Raw genomic sequence first — 18,580 nt, 5'->3', positions numbered from 1 at the left:
ACACACAGGGAATGCTCTGATAGAGGACAGGACCCCACTAGCCCTTTGGGGAGACAGAGGGAGAGTTTGCCAGCACACACCAGAGCGCTATATATATATACAGGGATAACCTTATATAAGTGTTACTCCCTGTTATAGCTGCTGTATTTATATATTAGCTGCCAATAGTGCCCCCCTCTCTGTTTTACCCTGTTTCTGTAGTGCAGGACTGCAGGGGAGAGTCAGGGAGCCGTCCTTCCAGCGGAGCTGTGAAAGAAAATGGCGCTTGTGTGCTGAGGAGAAAGGCTCCGCCCCCTTCACGGCGGCCTTTTCTCCCGCTTTTTTCAGGAAACTGGCAGGGGATAAATGCATCCATATAGCCCAGGAGCTATATGTGATGCATTTTTTTTTAGCCATATAAGGTTTTTATATCGTTTTTATTGCGTCTCAGGGCGCTCCCCCCCAGCGCCCTGCACCCTCAGTGACCGGAGTGTGAAGTGTGCTGAGAGCAATGGCGCACAGCTGCAGTGCTGTGCGCTACCTTATTTGAAGACAGGAACGTCTTCTGCCGCCGCTTTCTCCGGACCTCTTCGCTCTTCTGGCTCTGTAAGGGGGCCGGCGGCGCGGCTCCGGGACCCATCCAGGCTGAACCTGTGATCGTCCCTCTGGAGCTAATGTCCAGTAGCCAAGAAGCCCAATCCACTCTGCAGTCAGGTGAGTTCGCTTCTTCTCCCCTTAGTCCCACGATGCAGTGAGCCTGTTGCCAGCAGGACTCACTGAAAATAAAAAACCTATTTAAACTTTTACTTCTAAGCAGCTCAGGAGAGCCACCTAGCTTGCACCCTTCTCGTTCGGGCACAAAAATCTAACTGAGGCTTGGAGGAGGGTCATAGGGGGAGGAGCCAGTGCACACCAGCTAGTCTAAAGCTTTTACTTTTTGTGCCCAGTCTCCTGCGGAGCCGCTATTCCCCATGGTCCTTACGGAGTTCCCAGCATCCACTAGGACATCAGAGAAATATATATATATATATATATATATATATATATATAGAGCAGTAGGCTACGAAATACTCGAAGCAAACAGCGGCACTCAGGGTCTTGTGAAAAAAGATTCAAGTGTATTCAATCACTCCATATGATCCAACGTTTCGGGACACGCAAGTCCCGTTGTCAAGGTGAGTAAAAAAGAGTTTTTTACTCACCTTGACGAGTATTTCGTAGCCTACTGCTCTATCCCATTCCGTCAGAGGGCACCTGGGCACCCGTGCGCTATACAGAGGGAGTGCCGGTCCACCCACTACAAGCTATATATATATATATATATATATATATATATATATATATATATATACAGTGGCGTAAGTTCGTCACAGTTGCCCGGAGGCAAGTTCATACCAGTTGCCCACCCCCTTATATTTAGATAAATATATGTATGTATGTATGTATGTATGTGTGCGTGTGTGCGTGCGTGCGTGCGTGCGTGCGTGCGTGCGTGTGTGTGTGTGTGGAGTGTTCTGATTTTTTTTTTTATATACTGTATATATACATTCCATTGTCTTTTATTTTAAATCACACATTTCTTAGCAGTCATACCCAGGATTAGAACCCACTGACAGCAGACACTTTACTGATGGAGCTATTTGCTCCAGTACAGGAAGCATGAGAATTGTAACTATATGAAGTTATGTGTAATTGTCAGAGAAGTAACTTCATACAGTGCAAAGATAGCGGCAGCCATCAATTAACTTACTTCAATGGTGTCACAGAATGGGGGAAGAAGAGCCCCCCTTCAGAGCAGGAGCCCGGCGGCAGATGACTCCGTTGCCACCCAGAGTTCTGCCTCTGTATATATATATATATATATATATATATATATATATATACACACAGTATATATTCAGTCACTTCCCCATTTTAATGTGGTTTCCGGTGTTCCTTACCAGTTATTTAGTCAGTAAGATTAAAACGGTAAACAGCAGAGGAGCTTTCCGGAAGGAAACCTCAGGCTAACTTTAGTATGAAGAAATTCATCTTAGCGCAGACAGATAATCAGCCTACAGTATGTGAGAAAGGAAACAAGCCATACAGTATACTCTACACATTCCTGTGTACTTACTCTGAATTAAATAATACATCATGGCACATCCTCCTCCAGACACCACACCCAAATAAAGAGCCATTTGTTGCAAATTTCTCAAAGGCACTGGCATCCTTCCTGCAGAAACAAAAGCACAGCTGTTCATTCCTCCATTGTCACCCATTTTGAAGGTGACTTGGGTGAAAGATTTGGTTTTTCAAGTTTTTGCATTGTTTAAATAACATGTTTTTAACAGCACTTCTCTATATGGTTATTTCAGAAGGAAAGTCACCAAACTGGACCAGAATAATGACACTTTCAGAGGTCACACCAGGGTGACTGTCACCATCTATACAAAGGGACACCTGTATGTAGGTGGGAAAGTTTGTTTAGTCCTCTGTTCCGCGTTCTATAGCCAGATAGCACTTTTCTGAGTGTTTTTACCCTTGTGATATGCTGAAACACAAACACTAAAGGCCAGTACTCACTGGCCGATGCGGGAGAGATGTGTGCTGAGCGAACCGCTCACCACACATCACTCCCGCCGTTCAGCACAGCGCGATGTGTGCTGAGCGTGCGGGGGGAGACGGGGGGGGGGGGGGGGCGCTTATTTCACCCAGCGGGTGAAATGAGCGACCTGCTAGATTGGCCTGCATGCAGGCCAATCTAGCAGCAGCGATGGCGATGCGCGGGGCTGTGCATCGCTATCGCTGTGAGGGGTACACACGGAGCGATCGTGCTTAAAATCTAAGCAATCTAGCAGCGATCGCTCCGTGAGTACCCCCCTTAACACATTCTCCAATAAACCCAAGTCTATAATGTTTCCAAATTACAGATAACAGAAACGGCTACTTCCATGAGCCCATTTCACACTGTTTTCTATTTGTAAATAGGCAGGTGTAGACAAAATGCTGCAAAGTATGAATGATTTAAAAAATAGAAGTGTTAATAGTTTATTTTTATCAATTCAAATACAAAGTGAATGAACAGAAAATAAATCTAAACCAAATCAATGGGGCAGATGTATTAACCTGGAGAAGGCATAAGGAAGTGATAAACCAGTGATAAACGCAAGGTGATAAACACACAAGCCAGTCAGCTCCTGTCAATTTGCATATTGGAGCTGATTGGCTGCTGCATTTATTACCTTGAGTTTATCACTGCTTTATCACTTCCTTATGCCTTCTTTAGGTTAATACATCTGCCCCAATATTTGATGTGATCACCCATTGACTTCAATACAGCATCAATTCCTTTAGGTACACTTGCACACAGTTTTTGAAGGAACTCAGCACGGAGGTTATGCCAAACGTTTTTGAAAAATAACCACAGATCTTCTGTGGATGTAAGCTTGCTCAAACATTTCAGTGTCTTCACGCCCTGATTTCTCTTCTGCCTATTCACTTTGCATTTTGTTAATTGATAAAAACACTTCTATTTTTGGATTATTTTTTTTACTGTGCAGCATTTGTTCAACACCTACAGTACCTAAAACTTTTGCAAAGTACTTTATATATATATATATATATATATATATATATTTATTTATTTATTTGCTATTACATTTTGTAAACAGAAATGCAAGTGGGTAGGCAATGTAGAATACATAAAAAAAAAATATGGTAGATGATGTGGTGGGGGGTCTGTGAGATGTTTTTCTAAATCCCTACACAAGAGCTATTAGTAATAGTCACAGATATAAATGTAAAATGGCAGGGGATTATGACAATGTGAAGCGGTGTAGGTAGGTTTAATCACAGTGCACTTTCCATCAGAAAGCCTATTGAAAAGAGGACAATAGTTGCAAAGATGAATCTAATAATGGGGATTATATATTTTGCAGGTACATGTTTTTATATATTTGATTGAATTGTACTTTAGAATAAGTGCTGCAATGAAAACAAGTAATCTAGAAACCTTATAGACAGATACCTCACTGTTCTTGTCAGACCAGTGCTGATATGTCTGACTGCTACATGCACCATTTGCAGAGGGCATCAGTGCTAGGAGTAACATGGAATATTTACTGCTAAAACATGTATAGCAAACTTCAGTATGCAGGCACACAAGTCGCCCATATGCCACTACCCTACTGAATCCTCTCCTGGGTTACAATATCCTGTGATTGTGGCTCACCTAGTCTACAGTGCAGTGGTGTGGACACCCTTGTCTTGATTATAGCTGATTAGATACTGTAGCTCTTTTTTCCCCCAGTTACTGCAATGAAGGAGAAATAAAAGTTACAAGTGGATACAACCTGGCAGTATAATGCTCTTGCAGAGTGACCAATGCTTTTGAATGGCATGCTTATATTCACACATGCACCCACACTGAGCAGTTCCTCTCAGAGAGCAGATAGACGGTGATTCCTCCTCTGGTTTCTTACTGTTAACTTCATATCACAAACTCTTCTCATTGGATACCTTGGAGGTGAGGTGGGGTGTTGAGTAGTATAGATGGCACCTCAGTGAGTGACTGCAGTTACGACACAGCTAGAGGGCGCTACACAAGATAGGGGGGTCCGACAGCAAATAGCTTATATATGACACAAAATAATTACTGAAAAATAAAATCACTTATTATTATTATTATTATTATTATTATTACTAATACTATTAATAACAATAATATTATTATTAACAATAATAATAATAATAATAATAAACACGAGGAAAAAACGTCAGGTTTCAGCTGTGTACAATGTACAAATTATTTCATACATTGCTAATGGCACAGTCCACAAAACACTAGCAGTGCCAGATCTTTATAAGATTGCCTTCTAGTCCTCTTTACAGGATTTTCTCTCCAACACATGTTCATTTGCAGAATCTTAAAGCCTTGATGGGATTAGCAAAATCTACACTAATTTACGCGTCTTCATCAGTAATTGCACTAAAAGATAATAAGGACCTGACCTTTCCAGATCTCCTTCCTTCTGCAATCTCCAAAAGAAGCGGAAGATGACCTACACATACACACAAACACACGCATTCGCAAGTGAGCGCAACTTGGCATTATTACACAGTAACAATGAGTCTTTCAATGAATAAGGTAGCCATACAGCCACACATAATATTGTCAACTTAACAGACATCCAATGGAGTAACTGCCATGTACAGCTCTATGCATTAGCATACAGGATAAAAAAAAACCTCTCACCCACATACAAAATGCGGGGAAAAGAAAACAAATAATGCGATCTATAAATAGGTAGCAAGGAAACAAAACCTTACAAATGTTATGTTAGTACCAAATTCTTTGCAGTGCAGTGTGTGACATGGGGAAACCACGATAAAGTAAACAGATTTGTTACTTTGCATGTTGCAGTCAATCATCTGTAACTAAGAAATGAAAGATATAATACACTGAAGGAAAAGTAACAGATAACACGTAACAGATAACAACTACAGGCTAACTACAAGTTATATATTCATGCCACGCTTCAAGGAAGACAAAAAGTGGGAAAAAATGAAAGATATCTGCAATCACAATATAACCTTTAAGTAATCTTTAGTTTCCATAATCTAACCTACAGTATTTTTAGATTACTGGGAAAGAACAATTCTACGTCAACACATTGCACTTACGCAATTGTTATTTAAAAATATATATATTAGGGAAAGATATAGTTTGGTTGATGGCAAATGTATTACTTACTGTATATGGCAGGTCTACAAAGGAATTTTGTTAGTCACAGTGTAAAAATTCAATTCAAGATGGCAATACAAACTGTACCACAAAAGATTCCAGTTTTTAAATAATCAGAATGTATACTGTTTATTTGATTAGTGCCTCCTTTATCATTCATATTGATCCCTGAACACATATTTTATAGTCTGTAATCACAACCACGTAAATACACATAAGGATCCAGTTTGTCAGAAGCCAAGGAACCTACCAGTATGCTTGTAGACTGTGGGAGAAAACTGGAACATCTGTAGGAAACCCACACAAACACAGGGAATATATACAAACACCACACATACCGTGTTTTGATTGCAACGCAAGCCGCTTGTCACGTGGTAACCATATTTGGTGAGCAAGTGGATGACAGACCTATGAACGGACATGTTCTGAGGAATCTGCCACAATAAGCCAATTTGTAAATGGCACTGGGATAAGAGTGTACTAAAAAGTATCTAAGACAATAATAATTTAGTACAGTTCAAAAATTTATCATATACATTCAACATCTTCATCAATGTGGGTATAGACAGTACTAATATACTCGGCTCAGAGCGGGGGCCTGTAGTGCACCAATGATCCTGCTTGTAAACTGCTTCTAATTCACAGGCAGAGGTTTGCCTGTGTGTAAGAACTAATTTGCTGTGAGGATTCAATCTGGAAACCGCTGACATCTCCTGTCAGCTGGTCCATTCCCCAACTCTCATGCTGCTCCTACTTCCACAATTTATCCTCATACTGAGCCCACAGTAAATGGAGGCACACAGAGGTTTCCTAAGTGTACCTTAGTTACCATCACACCCAAGTGTGCTTCCCACTCTTCTTCTTCTTCCCCATTTGTCCCTCTGATCCCCCCCTCCCCAAGTGTGCCTCTTTTCCCATGCCTGTCCAAGTGTGCTTCTGACCTCCCTCCCCATGTGTACAGGCCACTACACATTACCCAATGGATTGTGGCAATGTCTCGATTTCCAGATCCCAAACATTTTGGCAAATCAGAGATTTTTACTGTTTAATTTCCCCAACAGATCTCCGATCATCGATGGACGCCGATCGTCAGATCCAATCAGGGTGCCAGTCAGATCAGGGAAACAGCTTTCTGATGTATGGGAGCCTTAACTCTGCCCCATCCATCGCCATGTCCCTCTGACCCCCTTCCCCATTACTGATCCTACCACCCCTATCTCCTACTCTGGCTTTAACTACACTCTCCATGGTTGGGTCTGCTGAACAAAAGTAGCGTGGACAAACAGAGGCAATATTGTGTTCAACGCCATACATCTAAATCTAAAGATGGTAAGTATGCACTTTTTTTTTTTTCTAAATAAATCATTAATACGTCATTTGGACTTTTTCTCTCACATATCACATTGCTACTGAAGAAGTCTCACTCTCAGGAAGGTCCTCTGTTTCCTTGAATAATTGCCGACATGCTGATACATTTTGTCTCTGATCCACCCCTGAAGAAGACTTTGTATGATGAAATGCGTTGGTGAAGGGGCAGATTTAACACAGTAATATAGTAACATAGTTTCTAAAAAAACAATTTGTCCATCGAGTTCAACCTATTTGTGGTCTCCTACGCAGTATTATTTTTAGGACTAATTATGTCTGCTGCTAATGTCGGCCGTTGTGTTTATTCCTCTTTTTTTTTTTTATAACTATAGTGCGTGACTACGCACCATAACCCTGTGTGGGGGACATGATCAACATTTACAATTATATAAGGGGACAATACACCGAGCTTGCGAGGGATCTGTTTTTGGTAAGATCAAGGCAGAGGCCACGTGGACACCTGCTTAGGCTGGAGGAGAGGAGATTTCGCGCACAGAGACGTAAAGATTTCTTCACAGAAAGGACAATACGTGTTTGGAATTCCCTGCCTGAGAGAGTAGTAATGGCGGACTCGGTCAACACCTTTAAGAATGGGCTAGATAAGTCATAATGGATTTTACCCCTGAGGAAGTCCTGTTAAAGAACGAAACGTGTAGGTTTAAAAAGGTGATTAGGATACCTTGTTTACATTTGGGAGTCCCCACCACTGAGCTCACACCCTGGAGTGGTTGGTGGCACTTGTTCCTACATCTGTACCGGTGTAACATTGGTTCCTTTAACACACCTTGTATATGATGTGAAAACTGTTTTACATTGTACATTTTATGTTGGATGTTACAAATAAACATTGGATGTTTTATTAATCAAAGGTCTTGTGCCATATTTTGGGTGTCTATGTTTTTGATGTGAGGGTATCTTTCAGGAAAAATACTCGACTGAGCATAACCAAATGGTGATCTAAAACTTCAACACTTACCCCAGGCTGGGTTCCAATCAAGTCCTATAGGAATACGTTGTGAACACTTGGACATTTGCCTTTTTAATGATTTATGGGCTTCAGTACGGACAATTACTTTTGACAACCTAGCGCCCTCTGGTTTCTACTTGTCTATATCTCTGCTGTTCCCACTAACAGGGGTTCTACCGTGAAGGAAGTGCTGTTTTTTTGAAGTGCGTGAAAAAGGTTTTCTCTTTTGTATGTATATATATATATATATAGCCAGGAAAAAAACGGCGTCACTCCAGGTCTTGTGCAAAGAAAACTGAAGTGTATTGAAGTATACAAATCACATAGGTATTTCCAACGTTTCGGGGCCCGTAGCCCCTTTGTCAAGGCGTGACAAAGGGGCTACGGGCCCCGAAACGTTAGAAATACCTATGTGATTTGTATACTTTAATACACTTCAATTTTCTTTGCACAAGACCTGGAGTGACGCCGTTTTTTTCCTGGCTATGATAACTATACCACGGAGGGCACCCAGGCTATTGATACAGGGAGGACCAGGAGTGCCGGGCACCACAATTAGTATATATATATACACACACACACACACACACACACACACACACACACACACACACACACACACACAATACCGTGCACAAGTTTTAGGCAGGTGCGGAAACAATGCTGCAAAGTAAGAATGCTTTGAAAAATGGAAACTGTTAATAGTTTATTTTTATCAATTCACAAAATGCAAAGTGAATGAACAGTAATCTAAATCAAATCCATATTTGGTGTGACCACCCTTTGCCTTCAAAACAACCTCAATTCATCTCTCTAGCAGCTTGCACTCACTAATGAGCCAATGGGAAGGTCCGATAGAAAATGGAGAGGTCTGAGGGCAGGGGCGATTTAAGAGAGGAGGGGGCCCGTGTCTAGACTCCGGGAGAGTCCCCACCTTTCCACGGCGCCGTAGGCTCCAGCATTGTGCCCGCCATGGTCCCGAGACAAATGTCATACTGTGCATGCTTGGTGGTCATTTTGGGTGTTATTTTTGCAGCGCCCGTGCGGGACCCCGGAAAGATAAGTATTAAAACAACATGGGTGCAGTGTGGGCCCCGCTGGACCCAGGGGCCCGTGTGAACTGCACACATTGCACCCATGATAGAAACACCAATGTCTGAGGGCATGAGGCACTTTAGTACTGTGACAGGGGGTGGGATCATAGCATATGCTTGCTGTGGGCGACAGGGATCCCTGCTACAAATCTGCAGCAAACAGGCCAGAGGCTGATGGGAGGACAAGAGGTGCCCTGCCTAATTCATCTGTACTGGGCCCAACAATTTATGATGGCAGCACTGAACACATTTCTGTGACAAGCAGCTTTCCTGATAACTTCTTACGTTACACTGAAATCACAGAAAATTCCAATGTAATTACTGGTAAAGATCTGCATTCACAAGATGGTTAGACACTCACTATCACAAATAAGTTTCAAACAATTATTAGTCATGTTTAATTAACCTGAGAAAGTCATTTTGTAACAGGGTGGAGTGAACACAATTGCTCAAGTTTATCAACATGACTGACACAGTTTCATGGCTCTACTTGATGTCTACCCTGTATTGCATGCCTTCCCTGAATAAGTCTGTTATATGTTTTATCCAGGGGTATCAAGAAGTTTACAAAAACACTGCACTGTACAGTCATGAAGGTGTAGTCTGCATTAATGAAAATCTACAACAAGGGCAATTTCACACTTATGATACCAAGCATTCTTTAATTAGCAAACTGTCACAATGAGGCTGCAATTTGTCTTTTCTCTTATATACTGTAGTGCTATTATAGAGATGGACCCACCTGCAACTCGAACCATTGGCTTTTCTTTAATGGGCGCAATTTGTGCAGTGCACAAGGGACCCGGGGTCCAGCGGGGGCCCACACCGTACACATTGCACCCATTTTATTACTTACCTTTCCAGAGTCCAGCGCCGGGCGCTGTGATCGTGGCGGAAATCGCCACCAAAATGCCAAATTGGTCTACGATTCATCGCGGGCACCATGTTTCCAGAGACCTGTGCATGCGCAGGACACTCCGGCACAATGCCGGAGTCTACAGCGCTGTACAGAGAGGGGGCCCACCAAGATTTGCACATGGCCCCCCTCCTCTGTTGAAATGCCCCTGACTCGAACATACATAGAAAAAGCCTCTTCAGTATAAGGACAGTGACATAACTATAAATTTGCTCACCCTGCACTAGCGCACGCAGGGTGGGGGTTCTGAGTACCCAGAAACCCCCCCTGACACACTAAATATTTTATTGTTATGTAAAGGAGCCGCTACAGTGCCCCGCGATTAAAGCCCCACTCCTCTGGAACTTGGCTCCAGCCCTTTCACTCCATGCTGTGGTGAAATAGGGTTCAGTGGAGTGGGCCGCAAGCTTACATGCATTGTACAATTCATAAACTAAAACCCCATTGTTTATTCAGATGTATACAAAAGCATTAAGGTGAATGAAGCTGCCAAAGAGAGTTCAGGGTTCTCTGTATGTGTGTGTATATATATATATATATATAAACAACCATACGACCGGCACTCAGCTTACAGGAACAACCGCCCCGGTGCCATCCGTGGGTATAAGCCGAAAATATGTATGCAAAATCGGCGGCACTCCTAGGGAACTTCTATATCAGAAATAATGACAGAGACTGCGCTCTGAATAGACGGTAACGTTTCAGCTGTATTTAGCTTTCGTCAGACCAAAAATGGTCTGACGAAAGCTAAATACAGCTGAAACGTTACCGTCTATTCAGAGCGCAGTCTCTGTCATTATTTCTGATATAGAAGTTCCCTAGGAGTGCCGCCGATTTTGCATACACATATATATATATATATATATATATATTAGCCCAGATCTGTCACTCTGTGACTGTGTGGCTAATGCTGGGCGTGGCTAGGAGCTCTCATTGGGTTGGCTGCTGTGTGTTCCCAGAGTAGGTTTAACAATGGGACTGATGGGGCTGCAGCTCCAAGTGCACACCCCAAAATAGGCCTACTGCATCTGCAGCAACATACCCTCCAACAATTTACACATAAAAATCGCTACAAATTCGAAAAGGGGGCGTGGCTTTCAATGGAAGTTTAGAGAGCCAAAAATCGGTACAGACCATAAAAAAATAGGATTTTAATTACCTACCGGTAAATCCTTTTCTCATAGTCCGTAGAGGATGCTGGGGTTCACATTAGTACCATGGGGTATAGACGGGTCCACTAGGAGCCACTGGCACTTTAAGAGTTTAACAATGTGGGCTGGCTCCTCCCTCTATGCCCCTCCTAGCAGACTCAGTCTAGAAACTGTGCCCGAGGAGACTGACAACTTCGAGAGAAGGATTTTACACAGATAGTGGCGAAATTCAAACCAGCTCACACATACCAGGCAAACCAAGCTAACCAGCTTGAAAAACTCAGCAACGGCTGAACAATATAACTTAACCAAGTAACAAACAGTACTTTAACCAAGAACCAAGCAGTACTGAACTAAGGCCCTCATTCCGAGTTGTTCGCTCGGTATTTTTCATCGCATCGCAGTGAAAATCCGCTTAGTACGCATGCGCAATGTTCGCACTGCGACTGCGCCAAGTAACTTTACTATGAAGATAGTATTTTTACTCACGGCTTTTTCTTCGCTCCGGCGATCGTAATGTGATTGACAGGAAATGGGTGTTACTGGGCGGAAACACGGCGTTTCAGGGGCGTGTGGCTGAAAACGCTACCGTTTCCGGAAAAAACGCAGGAGTGGCCGGGGAAACGGTGGGAGTGCCTGGGCGAACGCTGGGTGTGTTTGTGACGTCAACCAGGAACGACAAGCACTGAACTGATCGCACAGGCAGAGTAAGTCTGGAGCTACTCTGAAACTGCTAAGTAGTTAGTAATCGCAATATTGCGAATACATCGGTCGCAATTTTAAGAAGCTAAGATTCACTCCCAGTAGGCGGCGGCTTAGCGTGTGTAACTCTGCTAAATTCGCCTTGCGACCGATCAACTCGGAATGAGGGCCTAAGTAACCACTGCAGGATCATGAAGTGCTGAGCGGGTGCCCAGCTTCCTTTACGGACTACGAGAAAAGGATTTACCGGTAAGTAATTAAATCCTATTTTCTCTTACGTCCTAGAGGATGCTGGGGTCTACATTAGTACCATGGGGATGTACCAAAGCTCCCAGAACGGGAGGTAGAGTGCGGAGGCTCCTGCAGAACTGATTGACCAAACTTCAGATCCTCAGAAGCCAAAGTATCGAACCTGTAAAACTTTGCAAACGTGTTCAGCCCAGACCAAGTAGCTGCTCGGCAAAGCTGTAAAGCCGAGGCACTCCGGGAAGCTGCCCAGGAAAAACCCACCTTACGAGTAGAGTGGGCCTTAACAGATTTTGGACACGGCAGGCGTGCTAGAGAATATGCATGCTGAATAGTGAACCTGATCCAGCGAAAAATTGTCTGCTTAGAAGCAGGACACCCTAGCTTCTTGGGATCATACAGGACAAACAGAGAGTCCGATTTTCTGTGACGAGCAGTCCTCTTCACATAGATTTTCAGAGCCCTTACAACATCCAAGAACTTTGACGGAATTGAGGAGTCTGTAGCAACTGTCACCACAATTGGTTGGTTGATATGAAAAGCCGACACAACCTTTGGAAGGAACTGCTGACGTGTCCGGAACTCAGTCCTATCTTCATGGAAGATCAAGTAGGGACTTTTGCAAGACAAAGCCCCCAACTCCGACACACATCTAGCAGAAGCTAAGGCCAACAAAGTGACAGCCTTCCACGTGAGAAACTTGACCTCAACCTCCTGTAGAGGCTCAAACCAATCCGATTGAAGGAACTGTAACACCACGTTAAGATCCCAAGGCGCCGTAGGCGGCACAAAGGGAGGCTGGATGTGCAGAACCCCTTTCAAAAAATTCTGAACCTCAGGGAGGGAAGCCAGCTGTCTCTGGAAGAAAATGGATAAGGCCGAAATCTGGACCATTACGGATCCCAACCTCAGGCCCATATCCACACCTGCTTGCAGGAAGAGGAGAAACGGTCCCAGTTGAAACTCCACCATAGGAAACTTCTTGGATTCACACCAAGATACATACTTTTTCCAAATGCAATGGTAATGTTTAGATGTTACTCCTTTTCTAGCCTGTATCAGGGTAGGAATGACTTTGTTCGGAATGCCATTCCAAGCTAATATCTGGCGTTCAACCTCCATGCCGTCAAACGTAGCTGCGGTAAGTCTTGATAAGCGAACGGCCCCTGTTGTAACAGGTCCTCCCGAAGAGGAAGAGGCCTCAGATCTTCCAGCAGCAGATCCAGAAGATCCACATACCAAGCCCTTCTTGGCCAGTCCGGAGCAATGAGAATTGCCTGAACTCCTGTTCTCCTAATGAGCTTTAAAATCATTGGGATGAGTGGAAGTGGAGGAAACACGTACACCGACTGGAACACCACGGAGACACCAGAGCGTCCATCGCCACTGCTTGTGGGTCTTTCGACCTAGAACAATACCTCCGAAGCTTCTTGTTGAGGCAGGAGGCCATCATGTCTATTTGAGGAACCTCCCAAAGATTTGTCACCTCCGTGAACACCTCTGGATGGAGGCCCCACTCTCCCGGATGGAGATCGTGTCCGCTGAGGAAGTCCGCTTCCCAGTTGTCCACTCCCGGAATTAAAATTGCTGACAGCGCCAACGCGTGTTTTTCTGCCCAGAGGATGATTCTTCTTACCTCTGACATTGCAGCTCTGCTCTTCATTCTGCCCTGTCGGTTTATGTAGGCCACCGTCGCTATATTGTCCGACTGCACTTGAATGGCTTGATCTCGCAGAAGATGTGCCGCTTGGAGATGACCGTTGTACATAGCTCTTAGTTCCAATTTGTTTATTGGAAGACTGGAGTCCAAACTTGCCCACCTTCCTTAGAAGGTTTCCCCTTGAGTGACTGCGCCCCATCCCCGGAGGATTGCATCCGTGGTTAGAAGGATCCAGTCCTGAATCCCGAACCTGCAGCCCTCCAGAAGGTGAGACACCTGCAGCCAGTAGAGGAGTAAAAGCCTTGCTTTTGGCGACAGACGAATCCTCAGGTGCAAATGTAGATGAGACCCTGACCATTTGTCCAGGAGATCCAGTTGGAAGGATCGAGCATGAAACCTTCCATACTGTAGAGCATCGTCAGAGGTAACCATCTTCCCCAGAAGGCGAAAGCACTGATGAACCGATATCCAGGCTGGCTTCAGGACATCCCGGACCATTGTTTGAATCACCAACGCTTTCTCCTCCGGTAGAAAGACCTTCTGCACTTCCGTGTCGAGGATCATCCCCAGGAAAGACAATCTCCTTGTCGGCTCCAAATGTGACTTTGGAAGGTTCAGGATCCAACCATGTTCCCTGAGCAGACGAGTCATGAGAGCAATAGACTGCAACAACCTTTCCCTGGTCGATGCCTTTATCAGTAGATCGTCCAGATCTGGAATTATGTTCATCCCGTCTGCGGCGGAGAACCATCACCTCTGCCATCACCTTGGTGAACACCCTCGATGATGTGGAGAAGCCTGGTGCAGCGGCCAAATCGGAATGTGGAGGTACGCATCCTTGATATCCAGGGATACCAGAAACTCTCCCTCCTCCTGACCTGAGATCACCGCTGTCAGAGACTCCATTTTGAATTTGAACTCCCTCAGATAAGAAAATAGACAAACAGTTCCTTTTTTGGCGCAGCAATGGGTAGTACAAAAATAGGTCACCAACCTATACAACAGTATACAATGGAAAAAGTACAACCTCACTTTCTGCGCTCCAAATGTCCCATTGATTGAATGGTTTCTCACCAGAGCAATGGTATCATATGAAAAAGAAAACAAAACACAACATAGTGTAATATAGTCTATGAGAAAAAGCTTGTTCCTCTGTGGGGGGGGGGAAGAATAGGTGATGTAGAATTTCCCAAAAAAGTTTCAAACGTCCACCTTCTTATGGGATCACCACAGGTGTTGTCATGCCAACGGAACAAGGAGTTCGTACATGTATGCTTACTTGTATAAGCGAGGTAGAAAACACATAAAGGTTTCTTTATTGTGAGTGCTGTCTTGTTTTTCTTCAACCAATTCAGAAAGGATGAATATCACTCACACCTTCTCCCGCCCAGTGACCGCCTCTGCCTGTCAATCGGCCGTCTGGCAAGCGGCGGCGCACTACGGTGCTGGCGCATGTGCAGTGGGTACCCGTTCGCTCGGCTGTGATAAAAAGCAGAGAGCGAACGGGTCAGAATGATCCCCTACTAATGTGGACCCCAGCTTCCTCTAGGACGTAAGAGAAAAGATACTGCATCTGCCAAAAAAGGTACAGTTGGAGGGTATGCCACTGCATCTGCAGCAAGTCTCTGCGCTAAATTTTATGCTTGTTGCCAGGGCTTTCATGCTCTGGGTTTCATGCCCGTTGCCAGGGGTTTCACACTGGGTTTCATGCCCGTTACCAGGGGTTTAATGTTCTGGGTTTTATGCTCGTTGCCAGGGGTTTAATGTTCGTTGCAGGGGTTTCATGTTCATTGCCAGAGGTTTCACAGTTTCAGCTTTCTGTATCTTCTGTCGGTGGCGCCAGCGTTCCTGGGACTTCCCTGACAGAATCTAGAGGTCAAGTAGGACCTCTAGCATCTGTCTGCTCCTAAGCGGCGGCTATTTTTGGAAGGACATTTTCAGCAGATTACAAGCGGACGGCTAGACCACATGTAATCTGCATGAGACTAGCGAGAGCATCAGTGCCCACACGCCACCGCAGGGCACACACTGGATAAGGATGTGATAATTTCAGCACTATCAGTTGGAGGGGTCAATACTCAATCAGCCAATCAGAAACAGAGAGATAGGAAATATCTTTACTGGCTTGGACTACCCATTGATAGATAGGGAGAAACACTGTATCCATCAAAACCAGGTATTTTCACCAAAGTTTTGATTAATCACTAATTGTCCCTGAATGATCATGGAAGCCATATGAAGGTATCAAAAGTACTATTGAGGTCATAGCGGACATTAAGCACAGAGGGCTTACAGACTTGGATGATCACGGCGTTACGGTAAAGTGGATACTTATTGTGTCCATCAAACTCCCCCCCCCATCACCCATAACCTGCTGTGGGGGGACAGTGCAGGAACTTAGAGGAAAAATTTACTATAAAGAAGTTAGTTTGTCTGTGAATGGTAATATATTTATATTTGTCCAAGTTTGGAGGACAGCCTGCATGCCCATTATGAAATTACAGTAGTTTCTCAAACAGAGGTCCCCTGTTTGATTATAAACTGAGGAACAAACAATATCTATTTCAACCAGTGATCATGTGCACAACCATTCGTTATGCTTGGTGCCCTCAAGCCCTAAATGTCTGAAGCCAGTTGTTACAACTGGGTACAAAATGCAATGCAATAAGAAAGCACATGGAATTCTGACATCCACAGAAATCTGCATGTGGAATCCAGAAACGGACAGTGTTAGACAATGAACGCTCCTGCATTCTCTCTCCATCAGTGCCTATTGTGGAGTTGAACTTACACAGAAGTGTGTGGTGCTATTTCAGTATATTTGCACTTTCCATACCCATGCCCGATGTTGGCTGTTATGCACAATAAATGTAGTTGAACTTACAAGACTCGGAGTGCTGCCATTTTCTTTGATTCTGTATATATAAAGCTACTATATATATCCTTCACACAGCCTTTAAAAGTAGTACCTAACTCAAAACACAGCAGCTACAAGACCTAGGCAATGTTTTATTCCTTACACAACATGGTCTCACCCTCTTGCTCCTCAGTTATTATGGACTAGCACTGTAGACAGTGTTAATTCCTAACAGTAAAACATTGCAAATGAGTTTATAAATTCCGAAATAAGGAATTTTTTGAGTGAGACTGAGATAGTGAAACCTTTGTTTTCTGATGGCTCAAAGTACACAAACTTTAATAGACAAAGTTATTAAAAGTATTGCATTAACTGACCTTCAGGCTGTGTGTATAAGGTGTATATGAAACATAAATGAATTGTGTGTATGTACACAAACTTTGTTTAATGCACAAAGTTATTAAAAATATTGACTACAATTACCTACAGCCTGTGTGTATAAGGTGTATATGTAACATAAATGCATTATGTGCTTAGACTTGGGTCCCATCGCCATGATATCTCATTATGGTATGCAAATATTCCAAAATACAGAAAAATTTGATATCCAAAATACTTCTGATCCCAAGCATTTTGGATATGGAATAACCTGTATACTGTTTTCTAATTGTGTGGACCAACTTTTATGTCCTTTTTACATTACAGTGACTGGCTTGGCAGAATGATTCTGGGAAATTATATAGGGTGTGCCATGAACATCACAAGTTTTATCTTATGAGGGTCACACGGTTATAGCGCCAGACACTTCTATTAATCCCCAACACATTTTAATGGGATTTGTTTTAGTGGTTATATATAAGAGATGATTAATGATGCAACAGGTATAGTAACAATGAACAAGCTCTTCCTCTTTTGTTTATACATGAACAGACATATAATTACCATTGCTGGATAAATTGACAAGGACTTCTAAATTCAATCCATGAAAAAACAAAGCCTTATATCTGTCAAGTATTTATCATGCATAGGGAGTGTCTGATTGTAATAATGTGTGTGCCGTAGCATAAATTATATTTTAAATTGTATAAATTGGATTATTGTGTTTAAAATATTATAATATACTGTGCTCATAGTATATAATGGAGCAAGACTTATGCTGGCCACACAACAAAGTGATTTCATTCCAGCCAGGTAACAATTGTACATCTGAGCATCCGAATAGGCAACGACTGAGACACCCACTTTCAATGTCTATCAACTCCGCAGTCATGCTTTGTGCATCTTTAGATGCCACCATTGATTGCACCATCCCCATGATAGGTGCAGATCATCCAATGTTAGCTACTCTATATATAAGCACTTTCAGCAACACAGCCATGTCTCTACAATAAGACGCCCTTACTATGCATCTGATTATACAACACCCGCCTAGGAAAGCCCAACACAGTTCTAATACACTTCTTGGTGTGTGTGACTTAATCTGTACTGCAGCTCTGTAGGTGTATCACTGGTCTGCAAAAAAAAAAAAAACATTGGCCCCCACAGAAAAAAAAGCACATTGACCCCAGGCAGACGCGGCTACGTGGGAACATAGCGACGAGGAGAAGGTAAGAGTCCATAAGGAGAAGGGGTGTACGCGACGCACAGTCCTATTTAGGACTCAAAGTTGACTGACCCCCTTCACTTAAGACCACACTGACTCCCGGAGATCCATGGGTCGGGAGGGCGCTTGTAACCACGCGCCATCTTGATCGTACTAGACGTCGGTGGAGACAGGGTGTCCAGAGTCCAAACACCTGCTCACCGTTAGTTCCCAGAGCCTTATCTGCATAGGGGTACCCCGACTAACGACGTGGGACGCATACACCACCAAGTTCAGGATATCCATACCCGTCATTATCCTCAATTTATACCC

The 18,580-nt window shown here is 43.6% G+C and overlaps 1 protein-coding gene across 7 annotated transcripts in view; it reads right to left on the bottom strand.

Annotated features, from left to right (window-relative positions):
• Window positions 1-18,580, bottom strand: part of LOC134927671 (cytochrome c oxidase assembly factor 1 homolog) — a 386,285-nt gene that overhangs the window by 29,019 nt on the left and 338,686 nt on the right. For 6 of the 7 annotated variants that reach the window (XM_063922457.1, XM_063922464.1, XM_063922459.1 and 3 more), the window contains 2 exons: window positions 4,193-4,273; window positions 2,096-2,194 (listed from right to left, as the gene is read on the bottom strand). In XM_063922457.1, the coding sequence (XP_063778527.1) occupies window positions 2,096-2,189 (94 nt within the window). In that variant the 5' untranslated portion in view covers window positions 2,190-2,194; window positions 4,193-4,273. Of the gene's footprint in view, window positions 1-2,095; window positions 2,195-4,192; window positions 4,274-5,306; window positions 5,398-18,580 lie in introns of all 7 variants that reach the window. The other variant, XM_063922458.1, reaches the window with a different exon arrangement.

The sequence above is a fragment of the Pseudophryne corroboree genome, chromosome 5 (genome assembly GCF_028390025.1).
Source record: "Pseudophryne corroboree isolate aPseCor3 chromosome 5, aPseCor3.hap2, whole genome shotgun sequence".
NCBI lineage: Eukaryota > Metazoa > Chordata > Amphibia > Anura > Myobatrachidae > Pseudophryne > Pseudophryne corroboree.
Note: the sequence above shows the minus strand (reverse complement) of the source record. Positions and strands in the feature narration are given on the sequence as shown.